Source organism: Monopterus albus, unplaced genomic scaffold (assembly GCF_001952655.1).
Source record: "Monopterus albus unplaced genomic scaffold, M_albus_1.0 scaffold206.1, whole genome shotgun sequence".
In the NCBI taxonomy this organism is placed as follows: Eukaryota; Metazoa; Chordata; class Actinopteri; order Synbranchiformes; family Synbranchidae; genus Monopterus; species Monopterus albus.
Genome location: NW_018128086.1, coordinates 996,312 through 1,020,301, shown reverse-complemented (window position 1 = coordinate 1,020,301; position 23,990 = coordinate 996,312). Strand labels below are relative to the sequence as shown.

The 23,990-nt window shown below is 41.3% G+C and overlaps 2 protein-coding genes across 4 annotated transcripts in view; both read left to right on the top strand.

Moving 5' to 3' along the window:
* The window catches only part of sfpq (splicing factor proline/glutamine-rich), a 23,529-nt gene extending 3,993 nt beyond the window's left edge, over positions 1 to 19,536 (top strand). For 2 of the 3 annotated variants that reach the window (XM_020618497.1, XM_020618498.1), the window contains exons 6-10: positions 404 to 488; positions 730 to 841; positions 936 to 984; positions 1,384 to 1,490; positions 4,965 to 9,290. In XM_020618497.1, the coding sequence (XP_020474153.1) occupies positions 404 to 488; positions 730 to 841; positions 936 to 984; positions 1,384 to 1,490; positions 4,965 to 5,075 (464 nt within the window). In that variant the 3' untranslated portion in view covers positions 5,076 to 9,290. Of the gene's footprint in view, positions 1 to 403; positions 489 to 729; positions 842 to 935; positions 985 to 1,383; positions 1,491 to 4,964; positions 9,291 to 18,140; positions 18,190 to 19,131; positions 19,219 to 19,419 lie in introns of those variants that run through there. The other variant, XR_002276447.1, reaches the window with a different exon arrangement.
* Positions 19,537 to 20,741: 1,205 nt separating this feature from the next.
* Positions 20,742 to 23,990, top strand: part of LOC109970735 (uncharacterized) — a 20,266-nt gene continuing 17,017 nt past the window's right edge. Inside the window, exon 1 of the mRNA XM_020618508.1 lies at positions 20,742 to 21,133. Within this exon, the coding sequence (XP_020474164.1) occupies positions 20,913 to 21,133 (221 nt within the window). The 5' untranslated portion in view covers positions 20,742 to 20,912. The remainder of the gene's footprint in view (positions 21,134 to 23,990) is intronic.

The window sequence follows — 23,990 nt, the reverse complement described above, 5'->3', positions numbered from 1 at the left end:
GTGCTTGTTCTTGTGCTGCCAGGATTAGTGCCTCTGTGCTGTCTTTCAGTCCAGCTTTGTCCAGCCACTGGTAGGATTTTTCGATATCAGCCACTTCTACTATTTGATGGTGGTACATACCGTGCAGAGGTTTGTCCTTCCATGAGGGTTCCTGATCCGAGCCATGACCCCATCACACACAGGTTCACAGTCTGGACCTGGAACTGCAGGCAAGGCATTGCAGGTCCGCCTGGAGACTCGGGACCAGAGCTTTACCTTCCCTCGGTCGGACTGGCAATCCAGCTGAGCACTGCAAGGGTGGGGCTATCCTACTGCCCTGAAACTCGGGCCTTCCTGCGAGCTGATTGGCCAATCAGTTTTCAGGTACTGCAGTTAAATTGGTTGGGTTTATGTGTCCCTGCAGACCTGCTGAGGCGACAGGAGGAGCTGCGGCGCATGGAAGAGTTGCACAGTCAGGAGATGCAAAAAAGGAAGGAGATGCAGCTCAGGTATTTGTGTACATCTTTTTGGTTGTTCATTGAGAGTGTTAATCATCTTGGCAGCCTCTCATGGATCCAAAACCCCATCCTTCACTCTCAGGGCAGATGACAGCTCAGTTACACTGTTCTGTATATCTTTGTGTTTGGTCATTGCTTTGTTCTGCTATAAGAGTCCAAAATTATTTCACATCTTATAATATTAGAGCTAAAGCTGGATCATGTGATTTAAATATTTTCTCTTTTTAAACAGACAAGAGGAAGAGCGACGCAGGCGGGAGGAGGAGATGCTTCGTAAGAGGGAGATGGAAGAACAGATGCGCCGTCAGCGTGAGGAGAATTACAGGATGGGCAACTTCATGGATGTGAGTTAAGCCTAGCATTAGAATACAACATACACATGTAATTAATCTGTAGTTGTCTGGTTTAATGTTTACTGTCTTTGTGTTTTTACTGCAGAGGGACAGAGAAATGAGAATGAATCCCAGTGTAACTTTGGGAATGGGTGGTAAGTTATCTATTTTCCTCTTATTTCCTTGAAAATTTAAGAGAGAAAAATACAAGATAGGGAAAAAAACTGCACTGCCACCAAGCCCCATCTTATGTATATCCTGTCTCTCAATGACCATTGACTAAAGACAATACAGTTTAACAACCGTCAGCGTGACCATTAAGTAGACTTAGCACCTCTGTTTCAGTGAAACCAAACATTATGAAAGTTGAACTTATTGCAGTGTTGCTGATTAGTTTTAGCTACTTGAACCTAGCAGGCTGGCAGCAGGTAGTCTCTCTCTTACAAGGCTGTGAGATTCACTTTAAAATGAGGTTTTGTCTGACTATACAAAATAAGCTTTGCCATCAGCTGGCCACAATATGTATCCTTGACTTGTTTTCATGTTTCTGTTAGATATGTCCTTTGGTGCATCCGGCCAGAAGTTCCCCATGAGTGGAATGGGCTTTGAGGGACAACAGGGAATGGGCTCATCCTCAGGAGGCCTGATGGGCAATGAAATGGTAATGTATCCCACTTTTGGGAAGATCAGTAGTTAATTTAGTTTGTGTTCGGCTTTCCTTTCTGTTGGAAAGACTCCCAGCTGATTTTAAATATGAAGGCCAGCTGGCCAAACAGAATTGGGTTAATATGATTGATTTGTGTCACAGCCAGTTTTCAGACGGCTTGCTGGATGATGAATGTGACATATACACTGCCTACCTAATAGGGTTTCATTCAATGGCAAGCAAAGCCCCCTCAGTTATCTTTACTGTGTTCCAGCTGTGAAGCCATCAGCCTGCACTAAACAAAAAGAAATTTCTCTTTTGTGCTTTCTGACAGCTATAGACAGACTTCAGTGGCTCTTCTCTTTCTTTTCACACTGTTTGTGTGGTGGACTGCTATTGCAAGCCCTGTCTAATGTGGGCTGGACAGGCACTTTCTCTTGACCGGAGGCATCATGGCATCTTGCCAGTATTTTTCCTCTTTAATGTGGACTATGTGGTTATACCATTTTAAATCACTTTTTTTTTTAATTGTCTGAGCAGTTTCAGGCATCATCTGTCATGATATGAAGTTGCGTATGAACAGGCTATGTGCATTTTTGGGTGGCAGTGTGAAGTCCTGTGTAAAGCTCCTTTTGTGCTACAATCCAATTTGACGCCACAGTTAGGGGTGTAGTTCATCTTCTGGAGCAGCAGTCTACCTTGTCATCGGCCTCGCTTTCAAAGCTTTTTAGTGCAGGTTGACGTATGAAGCAGCAAATCTTGAACAAAGTACTCACCATTTGACATCACATGAGGATTAACTGGTGGGGGCAGATGCAGCCTTGTGACTTTGTGATTAAGGTGATATTATACTGGTGAATAGTGGACCAAGCCTGAGGTCTGTGGCTTCAAGCAGAGCTGTAGTACTACTGTTAGGTTTGTTTTTGGATTGCAATTGACACTAAAAACAGTTAAACGTGTGTCCACATTGTAAGTCTTGGGGAAAAAAAGCATTTCCTAAAGAACAAGCTTTGTTCCTTTATTTAAAAAGCTTCTATTTGCTGTATATACAGCAGCTTATTGAACTAGGTTTTATATTTGAGAAACGGTGTGTTACATATTTGTAGCTTCTGCTAATAGCAGCTCGACCTAATTCTCTTAGTTTTGCAGTGAGTTTAAAGTACCATTTAGTACCAAGTGGTTTTAGAAAGGGCTTGAACAGAATCAGGCCTGTTAGCGATGTTGTCACTGCAGTAGTTTTACAATCCATGAAATGTGGTTTCATACACTGTAGTTTTATAGTCGAGCCTGAATAGGCCTGGGTCTCATTCCAGTGTTTTCAGTACCCATACCTTGATTTCGATACCAGTTCGTAAGCAATACTTTTGTCAAAACCAATTTTATAAAATTAATTTTAACAACAAAATTACACATTTTGGTATGGATCGTTAGTTGTATTTTTCGGTTCCTTGGCATTTTTGTGCATTCAAAGCTGTTTCATAACATAAAAAGTAAGCCTATTTACCACAGCCTTAAGTTCTGTTAACATTAACACTAATAAATAAAAATGTAGAAAAGCATTTTTGATACTTGGCATTTTTTGATACGCAATGGCATAGAAGTAATTTGATCGATGCCATAAAAGTATCAAAATTTGATGCCCAACACTACACCTGAATCTTAAACTCGGTAAACCGTTGATAGTTAAGCCGGCTGAGCAGATCCAGTTCAAGATACATTTATATTATACTGATTCTGTCTTCTGTACATAGTTTTGTTTCACTTTAGCCTCATGTTGTAACGCAAAGCCTCCTCTTTTGTATTTTTTGGCTTTTTCAGGTATACACTCTGTCTCACTCTTTTTTTTTCTAGCTTCAGTGAACTTGTCTGAATCGGCATGTAAAGTGCATATTGTTGAACAGATTGCTTTCTTGTTGGAAACATGGTCGAGCTCAATGTGTTGTGCAATGTTTACATCTTACCGTGCCCAAGTGCCAGTATGCTACACATGCATTTCTAGAACAATCCCTGTACTTCAGGTGCTGGTCACACTTGAAACAATTAGAATGAGTATTTACCTAGTATCAAGACTAGGGATGTAACGATACCAAAAGCTCACAGCATGATATTGGCACAATAAAAAGTCCACAATACAGTATTTGTCATGAAAAGAATGGCCTTTACTAAAACAGTCTTTTTTTGCATAATGTAAAAGTTAATCCATCAGCCAGTAGCACTATGTTTATAAAATAAGATAATACATATTCCTGCAGCAGCTGGATCTTGTAAAAAAAACGAGTTATATTCTCAGTTGATCATCAGTGTTTTAGTACCCCTAGGCAAGTTTAGCTCACTCTGTTTGGTGGCCATGCTAACCGGTATCCCCCTGACCACTCGGGGCAGTAGTGAGCAAATTGTTTATTGGCGCATTAGAATGAGGAAAAGATGAGCCGTCCCTGGTAGGCTAGTGGTTAAGGCGCAGCGTTCTCGCCACTGCAGCTCGGGTTCAACTCAGGGTTGCGTCAGGAAGGGCATCCGGCGTAAAACGCGTGCTAGGTGTCAACATGTGAGTCGTCAGTGTGACAATTTGCTGTGGCGACCCCTAAACGGGAAAAGCCGAAAGTGACTTTCTTTCTAGAATGAGGAAAAGATGACATCGAAGTCACTCAGACAAGCCACATGATTTGTGTTTTTCAAACACTATGGTCTACTTTTTCAAGAGGAAAATACTAAAGAGTGGTTACTGATGGGTTTATTTTGCCTGTGTTTGTCCGGTTTGTTTGCTCATCTTCATTAAAGTGTATCATACAGCAATGCTCTTTCAGTGAGATGTATCCAGGACTATCTCAATACGAGCTGTTATACTAGCAGTTATCCTGCTAGATACCATCACAGTCCCTTGACCGGTAACAAGAAATGTTTCTATCATGAAATTACAAATATCGTTACATCCCTAATCAAGACACTGCCATAAGAGGATCTGTGATAGCTGCACAGCATTTATGTCATTGTAATTTATGTCCCAAAACTTTGGAAGTCAGTTCAGTCACAATCCTCTACACTGGCACTTTTCACATTTCCTCATTTATAAGGAAACATACTTAGAAATACCTCCACCAAGACGTTTGGCCATGTAACTGTTGCCATCTTTAATGATTGTCGCATTTATGAAATACTAGACCTGAAAAGCAGTAGGGGTTATAGTCTTGGCATGCACTGGAGAGACCATACTAGGTAGGCACTGACTAACGAAAGCATTACCCTCTCTTCCTTTTCTGTATGTAACCTGTGGCACCTGCGGACCTTCATATTGGAACGAACGGTTTCTTCGGATGTGTCTCCTGCTGATTGTGTTGTAAATCTGCACACAATGTAAAACGAACCACCTCTATTTCCATACATTTTTTTACACCTCCATATGGACATGAACTGTGTGCTTGTGCCCTGACCCCATCCCATACCTTATTCCCCACCTACCTATCTGCGTCCCTGGCATATTGACCCCCACAGCGCAGTGAGCGCTTTTCCCAAGGTGGTCCTAGGGGAATGGGTCCAGGTAATGCTGGGTACGGCAGGGTCCGTGAGGAGTTTGATGGCCCTTCTAAGAAACCCCGTTTTTAAACATTGCTTTTTGTTGCTCCCAGCAGCACCATTTGTATAGATTCTCCACAACAATGCTGTCGCAATTCTTGTATTTAAGTTAAATTGTTGCTTCATTTTAGCCTGACAATTTTCTCATTTTATGATAAACCTTTTCATTTTTTATTTTGTAGTATTGAAACATAGGTCACCCTTGTGTGATCCGTTAGTTCTTTCTGACCCATGTACGATTTTGTTTTTTCTAGCTGTATTATGCTTTGTGAGTCGTCGTGAAGTGGTAATTGTAACACTTTCTCAACTTTCTATGGCTGTGTTTTGTGCCATACATTTGGAGTTAAAGCATGTATTACAATAAAGACAATTTGGTTCTATCAGGACAAACCTTTAACATTTATTCCTCTAAAAGTTGAAACATACAGTGCATTCAAACAGCGACCAGATCTGAACAGTTGGTTGTTTGCATGAATTATATAATGTGGATACATCTTACATTAGGTCTTAAAGAGTCTATGTGTTATCTCTGCCACAATCCTGACCGTTCTGATTCAGTGATGCATATAACACAATCTAATAAGCACAAAGTGTTGCCCTCCCTGCCCCACCAAGTAGCTGGCACCCATTACAATTAGTATTCTCAATAAATGGTCTGTGTCAGAATTTTATAACTGATGATTAAAAAGCACAAAATTCCAGTTGTACCTTACAACGCCAAACGCGATGGTATTATACTAGAGGCTTAATTTATTATGTATTTTTAATGCAAAACTTTGCAGTTTAATTTCAAACACAGCTTGGACAAAATGAAGCTCTCGTTTTTTTAGACAGCAAAATGTTTCAAGTACCGTAGCCTGTTTCATTCAGTAACTCTGCTTTTGCAGACATGCTTCAGGACTGCAGGAATACTACACATAGAACCTTTAGGAGAGTCTGTGGTATAGTGTGTGGTTGTGGGTTACTAGTGGACACTGGTCTCCTTATGAACACATTCTGCTCTTATCACATACAGAGGTCCGTCAGTTTAACGCAGTCTACAGTGGTGTGTGTTTTGTGTGCATGTTCTGAGGCTGAGGTTAGTGACTACATTTGCATGTAGGCCAATATACTGAAGGATCACAGTAGTAAACCAGTAGTTTACAAACTTCACTTCCATTTATTGTCACCACCTTATAAGGAACGTGATTGTTTTTTAAATTGTGACGAGCGCTCAGCCATTTATAGAAACAACCACCCAGCTGCTGCCTAGCTACTTTTCTAAGGCTTTTGACCCAGTTATGTTTGTATTTTCCTTAATTTTGTTTTGCTGCTCACAATCAAGCTTTGAGGCTCACTTTTGGCAATAGGATCAGTGTATAAGTCGCCCTCTGTGCATTAGTGTTATTTTGTATGTTCTAGCCATTTATTTTAAGTCTAATGGCAGTTGTAGTTAAGCAAATGCAGTGACCATAACAATTTTCCTCTAGGTGGCTATAAAATAAACATGTTAACAGCTACATAGACATTAATTGGAACCAAAGGCTGTATATATAAATATAACATTTCCTGCCACCACCACTTCCAGATTCCACTTTGTGCCACTGTGCAAATGTAAATTCAGAGGCGGCCATCTTGCTTTTGTGATGCATTTTGCAACCAGATTCTGTGCAATAGCGACAAAAGGCAGAGCCACAGTATCAGGTCACCAATCAAAGCTGTCACATCATCTGAAATGCACCCTTTTGTACATCATTAAATAACTTTGCCCATTGAATTTTTGTTTTGGCTCATGCCCGGTCCAATAATGTGGGGCGGCTAGGGTTTATGACCTATTCTGCAACCAGCCACTAGGGTGCAGTCAACTTGTGGTGGCTTCACTTCTGGGAATTGTCATGTTTTTCATCTCTATTGGAGGAACCCGGGTACTGTCGAATGACTTTGGCAGATTATTCTTTGCAAACCTGCATGTAAACGTAGCCCTTTTCAGATATGGACTTATTTTGGAGCCAGCAGAGGTCAGAGCTGGTGTGTCAACGGAACACATAAGGAAGGAGGAACTGGCATGAAATGCTGTCTGGGTTTAATGTGCATACCATAGATAGACTGTTGGACTGAGTAAATGTGCCTGTGTATAACTGGCAAGGGCTTAAGCAGTCATACCTTGTTCGGTTAGTTCTGAAAAGCGTGATAACCACCAGAATCTATAACATATTACATTGGTTCCATGAATGAAATGTCCTTATTTTCTTAAAGCAAGAAAGTATCAATTCCTCACAGCAGTCAGCTCTAGAATAGCTTTAGCTCCAGGCTTACAGATGCTTGTGAAACTTACAAGAATTAGCAGGTATTTCCAGTGTCATTGTTAGAGAATGAATATAATTCTAAACTTACACAAGCAGTACCTCACTGACAAAGCATTCATTGTGCTGGACCTGTGAGAAGACAAGAACTCTATGGTGTCAATTCTATGCTGTGACTTTCACAATTATGAATATGGTAAACTGCATGTAAATAGTTTGTACTTTAATTTATACTCTGTCCCTGCTACACGTTTTCCACATTTGATGTTACAAGACATTTCACGTTCTGTGGCTTATGAATCTTCTATATCCTGTCACTCGCTTACCAGTTTTATTGGTTAAATGATCTTCAAAAGCTTTAAAACAGAGTTTAGACTTCATGTATATTATGTTGCATAGATACATTCTTATGTGGCCTAAGCCTGACATGGCTGAAAAACATTTGTGCAGTAGTTACTGTTGGTAATAGACTAGCCTGAGTATGTGTGCTGTTGAGGACCATGCTGCCGTCATTTTATTTTTCTCTAGTTCAGTTTTTTACATATACACTGAATTGGTTTACATTTAAATGTTTCTTGACTCCAGGAGGCATGGTGTGTTTATCTATGTAAATATAACAAGTAGCAAGAGCCCACAAACTGTTTCAGAAGAGAATCCTTTAACATCTTTCAGAGTCCGGGTAACTCAACCTCCTGATATGGACTTCTTCCCAGGATGTAGTGCTTGAATGTTTTTGTTTTTATCCTGACCTTGACCAGAGGAGAGAACAAAACATTTTACTTAATGTGTTCTGCATGATGAAATAGAACATAATATTTGAGATACCCTCCAGCCATGTTTTGTGATGATATATTTAAAAAAAAAATCAGCTTTGAATAATAATTACCTCTGCCAAAGAGGTTGTTTTTACCGGCGTCTCTTCATTGATTTGTTCACAGTATAATTCACAAAGTAATAAATGGATGGTAGGATATAGTCCACCGGGACAGTCCATTAGATTTTGGTGCTGATCTGGATCATCATTTGGATACAGGAATTTCATTGTCATTGGAATGCCTTTTTTCTTTCTAACTCCATACACAGTGCCTAGAATGCTTGGACCAAAATTGCAAGGTAACATTCATATATCTACCACACACTAAAGTATGATCCGAATAATATTCTGGATCTGCTGATCCAGACTGTTCACACTTGTAGGGCTTTTGGAAAACTCAATTGTGAGGTTCAGAGGGGCACCGACCCGCCATGAAAAAACTAGCAGTGATGAAGGCCGACCTCTGCGTCGCCTGATGTCAGTTCTGTTAGGGCCAGTCAGGTTGAAAAACTGACACTTGAACACCGCACAGACCACAGCCAATGGCAGACTAGCACATACAGTATGCACCTGTGTGACAGGAATAACTCTCTGCCAACAGATGGTGGTATTTGTATTCTCCATTCAGTAAGGGAAAGAAAAAGAGCTAGAATATGGAAGTATAAGCTATAAACAAAGCACCTCTCATTCAAAACAGCTGCTGTTTGTAGTTGGTTCTAATCAAGAATATGTCTGATAAGAAGTTGCAAATGGCACTTGCTTTTTCTGCCCTTTTGGTTATGGAGGTGAAAAACAAGGAGAAACTGCACTAAATGGGTGAAATCATGGATACTTCAGCGACAGGCTGAAGAGGCTTTCCTGAACCATTCTCTCCTCGTACATTGATTCACTCAACAGCCAGTGGTCTCGCTCTTACCAATGAGGCCCAACTGCCTGATCCTGATTCAACATGTCAAATCGGCCAAAAAGCAGCCAACAGGGACCGACTAATGCCAACGGTGCAGGACACACTGGGAGGACAAGCCCTGACAGATGCTCTTCCCTGACACAAATGTTGCTACAGGCTTACACCTAACATCAAATCCTCACTGAAACTCTGCTAACTCAGTTGGATGTCGGTAGATTAGATGCCTCTTTAAAACTGACTGAGCTATAATGACATTGTGATTCCACATGCTAGGGGTAGGTTTTCATCAAGCAGTCGTATTACGAGGATCAAACTATCAAGGGAGGGCTTTAAGTAATTTCAAGATGAGCAGTAAGTGGCTTTTCTCAACTTTGGAGTCACTTCCATAGTACTCCTCTTTTAAATACAGTGTCCATCCTATAGCTGACAACATTTAGACCTGTAACTGACTACAATGCATCTTGTGGTAGTTGGTCAAATAGCAGAGACTGCCCAGACATCAGAAATGTATTTAAGAATTTTTACTTGCTCATAAAAAGTATCTCAAGTAAAACCTGCTTTGTCATTTAGCATTTGAGAATCTGGCAAAATGCATCTGAAATTGCTGTGAGTCAGAGGACTACAGTTTAATTGGGTAATTTTGTTGGATATCATGGAGTGTACATCTGAAATGTTACGTGTGTTTGTGTTCTGTACATTTTTTTTTTCTTTGACAGGTTTGACCAGCTTTAAAGCTTAAGGACTGTGGAGGAAATGCGTGGTTCTGTTAGCGTGGAGTCATTAATATTTGAGCGAAATAATCAAAACACTGCACTTGTGCAAATTACCTGAATCAGTACAGTGCAGCTGGCACTGTGCAAAATTTTACAAAGGAAGCGTGCACGGAGGTTTGGAGCAGGTGTAGTACTGACAGAAGTTATTTGCAATGCATATTTTGCCATGTGGCATTAGTCTTGCATGACAAATCCCTGTAGAAGAATTGCACAAGAAGATATTTGACATTTAAAGATGGAGCTTAAATGATTTGGTAATTACAGGTCCCAAGATTTTTAACAGATATTGTAAATGTAAATTACAATTTGCTCTTGCGGCTAAAACGTATTTGCATCTTTTATCAATTTTTGTGGACAGACAGTCATTTCTTTCATATAACGTGAGGGCGTTTCTGCCAAATGTCTTCTGGCATCTCCTCACAACTTCTCTTTTTATGGAGTAGTGCCAGTGTATTTGTTACTTTTTATATTCCCACCCTAAATTAACTTAGTGGGGATTTTAATTTACCTTGCTTCAGATCAACCTTGAGGATTATTCCAGATTTGATGTTATATATATGGCCTCTAGTTATGTATGTTTATATCTAGATGACTAATTTTGTTGATAAAATACTTGATTTCATAAAATTAATGATCAATACCTTTTGAAAAAGCTATGTGAACTTCCTTTAAGAAACATTTCTCACACCTGAGCACTGCGTACATTTTAGTAGCCATTGAAAACAGTAGGAGACTGTCCAGTATCTTATATGACAGCATCTGGATGTTTAAATGGACTGTCTAATTACAGTATACCCATTCACATAATTGTAGTGATCCCACAGCAAAGGAAAAATTACAGGGAAATGGTGACACACCTCCAATATTTTGGAGTTGATGAGATAATTGGATATTCTTTTAAAGAAATTGAATTAGAGATTCATATAGTTTGTTAAATTACATATGTAATGCACATATGTCATTAGTGAGTTAATGGTAAACATCTGAAATTAGGGTAATGTATTTCTAAATAGTGTCAGCTTAATTTAGGTGTTTGTTAGTGTCAGAAACAACATCAGTTTTCCTTGTCTACGCAGCATCTGAACATCCAACCAAACAGGACTACAAATTCTCAGTTGGATTTGGTTAACACAATTGGGCCGAAATGTAAACTTTAAAACTTGTAATGTTATGTCTGTGTGTTGGTGTTGTGTACACTTTGTTTTTCTTTAACAGGTTTGACCATCTTTAAAGGTGTTGGACTATGAAAAGGAACTTTCCAAGAAATTCAAAGTCGGTGGTAACCACAGATTTAGCATTTTTTATTCTTTCAGCTGAAGCTGTGTGTAGTGTCTGAGAGTGGTTTGGTAATGAAAAGCTGTCACTCTCAACAACAACATAGTGCCTGTTTTTAAAAGACGTACAATTATTATTGATCATAATAGCTGGTGGCTCTGTACCTTGGACTGAAGCTTGGAAAGCTGGAATTTTTGGCATTTGCCTGTTCTTACTGCAAGTAATCAAGACTGAAAAGACTACACAGTGACTATATTAGAACAGGGATGTCCCCTGTTGTCAAACACACTTCAACTTTGCACTGTTGCAGTGAAAATAAGTCCCTTTCAGACATGCACCTCTTTCTATTAAACTAATGGCAATTTATTACGCCTTCACTCTTTTGTAAAAGTCACAACAGGATTCTTACTCGGGCGGACCTGGTTATTTTATTTATCAGTACAGAACAAGTCTGAAAGAATGCAGTCATTGATGGATAAGCATGCTCACTGTGCCACCAGTGATGACTAGGAACACACTTAAAAAGCAGTAACCTAATCTGGGACATATTTAGAAGTGGCAGGTGTGACTGCAAAGGCGTAAGTAAAACAAGTATTTAGCAAAACCAGCAGGACATTGGTCCCACCTCAAGATGGGATAGTTTCTCTCATTAAGAATATGAGATAAATCGGCTAACGGGACCAAAAACGAAGCGTTTGTTTTGCTTAACTTCCCGTACCGTCTAGTCTCAGGTTTCTGATGCCAAAAATATCACCATGGTTCATTCTGTAGTGGTGTTGGCATGTCTGAATGAGCTTGACAAAGCCTGCAATGTTACGTAGTGCATGTCTGAAAAGGGCTTTAGTAAGCAAAGCTTTGACTCGACATTTTTTATAAGAAGCTCACAGCTGAGAATTGTTTAAAGGTGGCACCAAACATTCTTTACAGACAACACGGTCACTGCATTACAGAGGTTTGAGACAGATGTGTGTTGCCAACACATTTTGATCTTAACACTGTTTTAGTTCTCAGTCAAGAATTATATAAACCAGCATCAAGCACACTACAGGTTCCACAGTAGCTATTTCAAGTACTTGGAGGTAAAAATGGAAATCTAAGCTTTGATATTGTAATTTTAAAAGAGAATTTCTGAGTCAGTATTTATTACAGGCAGCATCAAACAGGTAACGGACTACACAGTAGCTCTATAGTTGGAGGTTTGAAACCGGAATGCCTGCTAATGAAATAAAAATGCAAATCCTTGACACTGACATTTTAAGTTTTTAGCCTAAAGGTCTTTTCACACCAAGAGTGAAGCAAATGACACAAAATAGCAAATTTTTCGGGGGTGTTTTAAATGCACCACATAAATTCGAATAGATAAATTCCCTGTGCAAATATTGAATGTGAACTTCTAAAAACATGAATCCTGTATTGAAAACAGGCAATCTGGGAAGTTTCCCTGCTTGATGCAGGGGTTGAAACAGTAGTTTCAAACCATAGGGTTAATCCGTTGTAGGAACTTACCGAAATGTGTCTCGCTGAGTAACTCTTGTCACTTGTTTTCACTACGCCCGACCTGCTTTGGAGGTGTGTTTTGGGAGCTAAATTTCAGCACCCCTCAATCCATTAGCATTACAAGCACCTTGTGTAAACACACCTGACTGCGTGTGTGAGCGAGGAGCAGTCCCTCTGTCCTCTAAACAGAGACCAACAGAATGAAAATACAGTGGAAAAACAAAGCGAGATGGTCTGTGTCAACCCCAGAGGCTATGCTTGGTGATGGTTAAGTGAAGTACAGTGTATACCGCTTGTTAGGTTCCGATAGTGGAAACAGAGCATACAGTCAGAATACTACTTGAGAATGTCCATGGGACAATTTGAAGGCTTGTTGCTGCGGCCACAGCACTTGAACAGGCAGAGAAGCAGTCAACCCGGAATAGCACCTGGATGCATGCCTGGGGTGAAATATATTCTGAACACCACTTTAATAAATAAATCATATCGCTTTAGCTCGCTGGTGCACCATGCACTTAAGGTAACAATGTTACAGCAAGCTGCATCGTGATTGGTCACGTGTTCCTGTCATTGGTGAAAAGTTGAAAAAATAAAAATCGAGTTTAGGGTGAAAAAATGCTGCATTGTTGCTCAGCGAAATCCCGTCGTTGATCTGCAAGGGTTCATTGACTGAATATTGGTTCGAAAATTACTAGACATGAGAGTCTCGCAAAATTCACCTCTGGTGAGTAAAGACCTTTTAATGCATTTTTAATGGTGGCACCTCAACACAATTAACACTGTTAGAGCTTTGGAACAGGGATGTTCAATAATACTTGCATATTTTGTTGGCATCATTGGAGTAATAGGAATCAAACCTTTGATGTTCATAATCAAGAAACCTCAGAGTAATTTTATTACATGATACTGGGCATCATTGGAGTAAAATTGGAAAATCAAAGCTTTGACCCTGACTTTTTAAAGAAAAGTCAAGACTGATTTTAATACAGTGCTGTGCACATAACGGACTACACAGTAGCTATATTAAAGTGGTTTGAAACACTCCATCAGTATTAGTCCATTGTTATGAGAAATGTTTGACTTTCAAACTGCTGGGTAAAATGCCACTAGCGCACCTGACCAGCCTGCATTATTTTTCAACCTACCTGAGGCAGGAATTCCCATGCACCTTAGGGTTGAACAGAGGATGGCATGTTGTGACTGTGGATGTGTGTTCATGTTTTTGGGTAAATGAGAGGTGCGTTAGCAGCTGTCAGACTGCCCCAGCCCACAGTAGAGGCTCTTCTCTGCAGTGTGGTTACATTGACGATGAGTAGTTCTGCAGAAGTCAGTGGACAGTAAAGCCTGGACTTGTTTGCACTGCAGCCAGAGGTATGCTTACACAGATCAGCTGAACAAGTAAGGTAAGTGTCCCATCCATGTTTATAATACAAGATGCACTGTTCTCCCCTAACTTAACTCTTCTTTCCCATGTCACTGATCAGGGTGACGTTTACAGGGCTTCTGGCATCACACAAAGAATGGAATCACAGTGCAGACCTCTGTTCTTCAAACCTTTTGTGTGTGGGTGTGGTGAGGCATTGTAGCCCGTGTGCATGGGTGTGATTATAGTATTTTGGCTTTTTTGTATGCAAGAAAACAACTGAATAGAGGCTGAGTCACTGGTTCAACACCACAGGTGGAAAATGCAGATGTGTGGAATACAGTGCTGACACTTGACATGCTCGTTGTCATAGTTGACAAATACTGCAAATCAAGGCAAAGGGTATCCTGTTTTTATTTTTGGCAAGTAATTTCTAAAGCATTAGAAAACTTAAATCTTTTACAAATGTACCTCAGTAGTAATCGTATTGTACTGATTTTTGTAAATCTTGCTCTGACACCTTTTCACCTTATTTGTTAGGTGATCACCAGTGGAAACAGGCAGGTTGTGTATAACAATGAACAGAAAAGAGTTGAACAAAGAGCCCAGCTCATGTGATAGCATTCTGCACTGTAACTCTGCAAGAAAGCTCTTTGTGTGGTTACAGTCTTTGTCATATACAGGGATTATTTCTGGTTTGGTGCCTTCACTAGCTAGTTTATTTCCATCTCAGCAACAACAGCCTAATGGCATGTTCACATTGTTGTGGAAAAACGGCTTTTACATTTTCCTCTCCATCGTTGTATATGTGGTGTGCCACACAGGCTCTTTCTGGACATCTGTGGTGCGCAGGGCAGGGTGCCCTGAAAGTTCACATTTGTTGAACTTTGACCTGTGTTGTGCTGACCTTTTGTGTGCTCAGCCAATCACTGTTGACCACCCCTTGAACTGATGTGATCTAGTTAGCCTACTTGTTTTATTTCACCCTGGCTGCACCTACAATGTGTAACCAATGTTTCTGTATTTCCCAGACTGTACAGTAACATATTACCTTCATACCAAGATCAGGTAAAGACGGGTGGCTTATATTTAGCTAGCAAAATATGAGCATGCAAGTGCCATAACCAAGATTGCCTCTCGAATGTAATGATCTATTGCTTGCATTATAGCTAAGAAAGTGTCAGTGCCCCCAGGAATTTCTACTTGATTTTCTGTGCCACAACATGCAGCGACGAGACATTTTTCTGTTGTGATGTGAACATGCCTTAAAGCTATTCTGTGTTTCTCATAAATAAAACAATGGCAGCAGTCCCAGTGTGGATCACTGTACCATAATCAGTTATTACATTCATACTAACTGTACAAAATGAGTATTAGTTGGCACTTTTGTTCATCTTGGATTTATGTAGACTGTGTATTGACATCAGCAACACCAGCTGTCTTTAGTACAACTGACTCCCTCTGTCTGTAAAATGCCTCTAAAAGTATACACAGTCATGTTTATGGTGCTGGGTTGGGGTATCTTTGCCGTTTTGAAGTGAAACGTGTCATAATACTTGGGATGCTCTGGGTGGGATGCTAGAAAATAAACTCTTAAGATGTTTTCATCCATTGCCCAAAGCTTTTTGCAGCACTTTGAGCCTCACATCGTAAACCTTGTGACTTTGTGTGATTGTATAGATTGAGTTTGGTGTGGAATTCATTCCTCTGTTAAAGAATGGAAATATTTAAATTCCAGCTGATAATGACTGGTTTACTTAATTCATGTTGAGCAGCTTTCTTTGCTTTTTATACAACCTGTATGTTGAGTAAAGGCTTCTAAACTTTGTAGTGTTTTGGATGTTTACATAGTGTGTTTCACCCTCACGTATGGCCTTACCTTGACACCATATTTACCTGACAAGGCTTGTATGAGGAGGGAAACACTACAAAAATGAACAAACAAGGGTGCACAATTTTTTTCAGTAGTTTCCTGTAAATGAAACAAGGATGTATTTGAAACAGTTTTACAGCTAACTAGCTTGCTCATTTGATGTAGTATGATGTTTATCACCTCTATAGATGCTACTTCAGTTTAACACTTTAAACAGCCTAATTTTAGATGTTGGTTGCAGGGTTTTAATTGTCATACGACCATCAGCCACAGAGACTGACACCTCACCACCTCATTATCAGCAAATCAGACTTTAAACTGAGCAAACGGCTCAATCAGAAATGAAACGAGCAGGCTTTGAGGTAAAAACCTGATGTTATTGTAGTAAGACAGAGCTGCAGCAGTGGCTGTGACACAGCTCATTATGGCAAGTAAGACATTGTAAAATCCTTGGTGCCAGATTGGCGCAGTGTGCATCCTGAGTCAAATTTGCGCACACCAACATGTATTTTTAGATTCTGTGTGACTTGCACTTCTTCAGCATGGCACATCTCTAAATGTCCATTGCAGTTAAATGCACAGAAATTTGCTGAGAAGTCAGAAAATAGCTGCTCATAACCCCAGAACCTGCCTAAGTATCACATTTTTTAGGTTTTCTCAGTAATCCAGTGGTAGGTGTCAGTACATCCCTGCTAACAGTTAATTTGGCTACATTAATGGTGTCACTTTACCAAAATGTATACAAAGGCTCAAGTAGTAGCGTTAAAGCCCCTTTACCATCAGATGCTCATGGACTGCAGGTGCAGACATGCTTCTATACCATCTGGGGTATGCATAAATCGAGTCCTCCTACACACACACTAGAAAACCTATGAAAGTTAAAAAGAACACCAACTGTTAAACAAGAATATGAGCAATAACTGGAAATAAACACTATATACGGGTGCAGAAATCAAGTATTCAGCTTATTTGTCTGGTGAATGTGCATCTGGGGCGCTTGCAGTTAGCCTGCATGGACTTATGTTGAGTTCCACTTGGACTTCCATATGGAGTCCGCAAGAAAAAAATTTACATTACCTCTGTACATAGAAAGCATGAATTGGCTTTCTGAATCTGTGGCACCATCATACTTTGTTTACCTTCTTCAGTGCATCATGGGAGCTGTAGTTCCAAATTTTATGCCCTTGATCAACCCAGTGGTTTTAGGCTGAAGTGGGTTATAGGGCAACATACCACACAAAAATGTATTAACCTCCAGTTGCCGATTATTTCACTTTCTGTTTGTCAGAGGGAAAGTGTTAGATATTTTCTGACAACAAAACCTTTCAGCAGCACTGGACCAGTTCCTTTCCTTTTCTCCCTCTTCTTACTACTTCACTGCTCATGTCACTTCCTGTTACACCTGAATACCATGTCATGCCAGTGACCAGCCAGCCATGTTGAAAGGCTACAGTACATGACTTTGGCAATTTCTTTTTGATGCTTGCATGTTGTCTTGTAGTTTTAAAGGACTCTGGTGCTATCTGGAGTTTATGGTTGCCACACGCTCTGATGAGCTTAGATCAAGAGGAAACTACATTGTTCAGCCAGTACCATGAATCAAGCCCTGGAGGCTGTTATGATGTATCTGTCTGCACTGTGATCCATCCTGATTGGCCCAAATCTATATTTTGTATATTCTTTCTCAGAGTGTGATGCCAGAATGACCCCCTGGGCCTCTAATGGCCTCCTTTAAAAGGGCACTGTCCAAAGTCTGCCCTGAAAATTACCACCTTCTGTACCAGGTTTACTCATCTGTTACATGCAGCTACCAGCTCTTGGTTTTTGCAGTAGCACCCCTGATGTGTCAGTATGAAGTCCAGCTTCACATGGCTTTGCAAAAGAATTGCCTTCCCTGAGGATAGTAACCGATTTAAATGTCGTCCTGAATTTGTCTCGTCCCCTCTGCAGTTTCACAACAAAGGAATCTACTTCAGGGTGCTGAGATGCCTTTCTGTATCTCTGCCTGTATATTTTCACACAGGTCTTACTACATATTTGTACCACGCCTCACAATGACATACATCAAGTTACTACTTGTAATGCATGGTGACATTATAACATCATAACCTGTTTTTACATCTCTGCAGTCATACTGTAGCTCACACAAACTCACACACAAACAAGACTCTCATACTATACACATAGTCACAGTCTCATTTTGTCTTTTGGTGGCAACATATAAGCAGTAATGGTATTTAAAACAAACAACATGGTTGAAAGCTACTGTCCAGGTCACTACCAGGCTCTCATTGTTTGTCTCTTGCCACAGGAGCCTCGACCGATGGAAGTGGGCTGAGAATCCACATGGAATAACAATGGTAAGATCTGCAGTGATTGCTATAATGAAATTAGTCACTCTAGTTCCAAAGATAAAATTTATTTTAAGGTGTGTGTGTGTGTGTGTGTGTGTGTATGTGTGATACACTATGCATTACTATACATCTCAAGAAGAGCCAGTACTGTGTGTTCCTCAAAGAGAAACGTAACGCCCCAGTTTAGCTTGAACATGTCTTCTTCACAAATTCCAAAAATGCTTTTGGACCCCCGTCAGTCAATAATACTCAGTAAAATGTGCCAAAGAAAATCAGAGCATTCATTTGGAAGCTCGGTATACAAGTTAAATGATGTTTACCCATTATCTGGCCTCAAAGAATGGGGTGTCTGGCCAAACCGTCATGAATCTTCAGAGCCACACAATAAGCAACACGATTATCCACCCTTAACACAGAGCATCACTGAGCCCCTGTCTTCACCCAAGCAAAGAGCAGGTATGTGGCTTGACACTGCATCTGCATTGTATTTGCTCAGGTTGAGCAGTGGCTGGCCCAACTGGCTTATAATGGTAGTCACCTCTGAGAGCTGCGTCCGCTCAGTTGTCAAACCACTGACGCTGTTCTGCTGAGATTGTCTAACAAAAGAAGATTCTTAACAATTCCAGTGAATCTGCAACTATACCAGTACAAGATCTGTGTGGGTGTAGGAGTGAAGGCAAGTCTACAGGGTCATCCATCAGGTTGGGATCCTCTCACTACTAACACTGAATTGGGCCCACGACAGAGAAGGCCCAACAGTGTGTTCCAGCATCCCAGAACCACCCTCCTCTTTGCCTGCACCCGACACAACCCGTCATCTACTCAGGCTAATTCAGTCTGTTACCAAACAGTCACTGGCACTAGCAAACATTTTCACAGTTAAGGTCTTCCAGGTGTTTGTGGGTTAGTGTAACTGTTGGACCTTATATTTTTCTTCCTGTTTTGTAGGTAAAATGAAGACTGGTGTTGGATAAAATATCAGAGCTGCAGGACAATCAGCCACTGTACTGTGGTGACACCAGGATGTCTTCCAATGTTGGTTCCCCTGCACGCTGTCATTCACACATAAATCTGAAATATCTGAGCTGTAGCATTAAAGTAAAGAAATCTACAAACTAATACTAGAAAATAACTAACTGAGCTGCATAAGCTCAGATGTGAGATGGCAGATTTGACCAGAGAACCAGCTTTTATCTAACGATCCTCACCAAAGCTTTTTCTACTTGTTGCTTTTAGGGTTGCGGGTGTTGATGCAGTACCTGGAGGCATCACCAGAGGACAAACAGCCTGCAAGCAGACGAGGATGCAGCTTCTCTTCCCTTACAGTTTTAATATTAAAGTATATAAACCTGATATTTTTGTTGATTGTATTTCTTAAATTGCTAATAATCACCCATTCGTGCATTTATAATTGAAGAGGCAGTTTAAATTTATTATATTGAAATACCAGTTTTTATGACTTAACAGTTTTGAAAGAGATTGTATCTTTGAATACATTCATATTTAAAGACTAACATTGAAAAACATGATGAATACTCCAGCTCCCCTCTGAGTAGTCGAACTGTCACAGCCCGCCTGCTGCCTGGTCTTGGTGCCTCTCCTCTGAACCTCCCACAGGCCAGTCCACTTATAATTAAGAGTAACGGTGCAGAGTTTCCGCTGCTGGGACACAGTTGTATCCTGAGGGTTGGCTGTCAGCCCTGGATGAGGTCCAGCCCACAGGGAGCAAGATGATCCTGAGGAGCCTGGAGGCACGAGTAGACTGTGGGTCAGGTTTGTGTTGGCCGACCTGAGTTGCACCCTGGTACAGCAACAGTGCAAGTCTGAGAGCTGTTAGAGGCCAAATACGCAGACTGGTGACAACGGGAACAACCCGAGTGGTTCAACAACAAATGCAGTGATGCCTTCAGACCAGCACTCACTGATTTGCTTCAGTGTAATGATGAGTCATTAGTCTTCATCAGCAAAACAACACAAGGAAATATGAGAGAATGTGGTTCATCCCAGTTGTAGAGCTCCAGAAATGTAATGAATCAGTGGCACTTTTTTCTGCTCTGGTGGGATAAAGCCTCACTTTGTTAAGTTTCCCTTGATTTTTTTTTTTCTTCCACCTTTTTCTGAGTCCTTTCTGTGTCAAACAATTTAATGGAGCTGAATTTTTTTTTCTGCAGCTCTTAAAAATGGTGAAACCAAAGTACATTTACATGGAGCTTGAAGTACTTTCCATCAATGCTAAATATTTCTGGTATTGGTTTTAGACATTTCATATTTGAAACAAAACCAAAGTTTTAGTCAGCATCAGTGATGCAGAGTTCAACGTTTTCAAGTCCAAAGGCATAAACATGGAGTGGTGTTGCTTTGTCCCTGAAGCTCTCTCTACATCTGCACACCCAGGATGTGTAGATGTAACTGTGTCCGTTCTCCTCTGTCTGAAAACTGAGGGGCAGGAGGTAAAGTGGGTGGTGTCCACACAGCCAGCTCCAGCCATGCATAATTAATACACATACATCATTGATGGTGTCCGCTGTACAATCCCCTCTCCATTCACCCCCCAGGGTTTGGAGATGAATACACTCAGGTCTTTGCGGTCCACTTCAGGGAAACGTTACCTACTGTTCCATCCACTGTCATTCTCAGGGCTGTGTGTGTATGGCAGCATAAATCTAGTTTAACTCTCAGAAGGCATCTACAGATAAATTCTCCAGGTGGGATACAGACTTAAGAGCGCCATGAGTGGCTCTGCTGGAGCTACACCCCGGACCGGATCGGGTTTGGGCATCAGTGGGCCGTGGCCTCAGAGAGCCTTGGTCCAGACATACCTGCTCCCCAGCTCTGTACGCCCTCCACTCGCAGCAGGAGGACACAGGGGCACCAAAACCGCTCTGAGGCTGCCTTTTCTGGTAGCTACGACCAAAGGGCCACACAGGATGGACAGCATGGTTCAGCTCAGGTAAGCTGCACACGGGACTGCAGCTGAATGTTTTTTGTTTGTTTGCTTTTTTAGTATGTTTTTGTTCTGGAACATAAAATTGTGTCTGAAGCAGAAGGTTTTGACCTGAGAGTTGTTAAATTTATGTTGCTTTTTACTGTTCTCACTCAGGTTAAAGTGTGTCTTTGTTTTGTCTCAGTGTGGATTCCTGTTCAAACTGTGTCAAAAGAGAGAGATACAGTCATATGGTGTAGAAATCATAAAGCCCTCTAAAACAAACCTGTGATTTTGTGCTGTTCAGTTGTCATTAAAGATTTAGAGATGAAAAAAGGGTGGAGAGAGCAGTATGACATGCAGCCAATCCTGGGCGGCAATCGGGCGAAGGCAGGGTACACCCTGGACAGGTCGTGTCTACTATTCATTCCAGCAAAAGAGCCTGTCAATGCACAGGCTAAGCCCTTGGCTAGAATTACACTGCAATTGTTTGCTCCGACTACAGAAAGGCACGGACCAGTGTGTCATAAATCTCAGGTGTGGAAATTGATCCATCACCTGCTGCAGCACCCAGCGGTCCCAGTGTGGCTTCACTCAGGAGGGAGAAATCTGCCACTTTATTGTCACTGTAATTAAAGTAAAAATCACTTTCCACCTTGGTATAAAGGACAGAATCATCATAAGAGCAATAATTACAGAAATAAAATCTGTAAAATTCAGTACATAATAAAATACAGTAAAATTCCAACCACCTAGCATTTGTTATAATTGAGTGTGTTTAGCATATTGATGTCCCTGGTAGTGTGTGTTTCGACAGCTCTGTAGCGCCTGCCCGATGGCAGCAAATCAAACAAAAGGGTTCTCAGATGTTACAAATCTTTAACTACATCTTGCTCTAATAAGGCAGCAAGAGCATGGAATGTCATCAGTTCAGTAGTAGGCTGGTTGCTACCGATGCTTTTTGGGCTGACTTTATTCCTTTTTGTGCAGAGCGTTCTTTTCTACCACAAAGCAGCCAGGGTACCATACTGAGATAACATAGGATAGTGTGCTCTTCTGAGGGTGGCACACAAACACACCGCCCAACAGAGTCCTTAATGGTCCCCACTCACCAGAGCAGAGCAGGCTGTGAATAACTATAGATGAGAAGGAATTTCTGATGTGTGATTCTCTTTTTCATACATTCATGAAAATTAGTATTTATATGGCCACAGTTGCACTGCGGATCTGTTGTCCATCTGAACAACTACCAGAATGATTGCCATGAAATTTTGAACAGATTTTCTTGAGCCCCAGATGATGAATCTTTTTGGTGATCCTTTAAAGCTGCTCTGCTTAATTTCTTTTCAGCCTACATGAAGGTATAGTGAGACTCAAAACAGACTCACACCATAAACCACTTTTGCATGCTAACATGCTAAACTCAGATGGTGTACATGATTATCATTATACCTGCTGATCAGTAACATGGTAGCATTATTAGTATGTTTGATGTATTGCCTTAAAATTTTCAGAATCAGAATCAGCTTTATTGGCCAGGTGTGACGGACACACAAGGAATTAGACTCTGGTACATCGGCTCTCAATGTGCAAAACAGTAAACCAGCATAAGGCTGTGTAATTAAGCAGTATTAGCATCAACAACCAGTGCAACCAGTGCAAACAATGCAGAAAAAGTTGTATAAACAGACAGTAAACAATGCAGACAACAAAGGAATGTTCATTGAAATGAGATAAATAGGGATAAAACAGAGTACTTAAAAACCAGAGACCTGTACAAGTCTCTATAATCTGTACAAGGTATATTTACAGGTATTGCTCTGGGGGTTATTGTCCAGTCATACTGTCGTTGGTTAAGTGTTCATCAGAGTGACAGCCTGGGGAAAGTAACTGTCCCTGTGCCTGGTTGTCTTGGTGCACAGTGACCTGTAACGCCGTCCAGAGGGGAGGAGTTCAAACAGATTGTGTGAGGGGTGTGAGGGGTCTGCAGTGATCCTCTCTGCCCTCCTTTTGACCCGTGCTGTGTACAGGTCCTCCATGGAGGGCAGGCTCACACCAATGACCTTTTCTGCAGTCCTCACTGTCCGCTGAAGTCTGTACTTGTCCTGTTTGGTTGCTGAGTCAAACCAGACAGTGATGGAGGTGCAGAGAACAGACTCGATGATTCCTCTGTAGAACTGTATCAGCAGCTCCTGGGGCAGGTCAAACTTCCTGAGCTGGCGTAGGAAGTACATCCTCTGCTGTGCCTTCTTGATGATGGTCCTGATGTTGGACGTCCACTTCAGGTCCTGGGAGATAGTGGAATTGTTGCGGCTACACCCCAGGCCCAGCTGCTCAACCTCCTGTCTATAGGCTGACTCGTCATCGTCTCAGATGAGATCAATGACCGTTGTGTCATCTGCAAACTTTAGGAGCTTAACAGAGGGGCCCTTCGAGATGCAGTCATTGGTGTAGAGTCAAAACAGCAGAGGGTGGAGCACACATCCCTGGGGGGTGCCTGTGCTTATTGTCCGGGTGCTGGATGTGGTTTTCTCCAGCCTCACCTGCTGCTTCTTGTCTGTCAGAAAGCTAGTAATCCACTGACAGGTAGGGTCAGGCACAGTGAACTGGGTCAGTTTGAAGTGGAGGACATCCGGGATGATGGTGTTGAATGCCAAGCTGAAGTCCACAAAGAGGGCCCGTACGTACGCCCCTGGAGAGTCCAGGTGTTGCAGGATGTAATGCAGTGCCATGTTCACTGCATTGTCCACTGACCTGTTTGCCTCGTAGGCAAACTGCAGGGGGTCTACGGTGTCCTTCAGGTGGGCCAGCACCAGTCTTTCAAAGGACTTCATAACTACAGATGTCAGGGTGACAGGTCTGTAGTCATTCAGTCCACTGATGG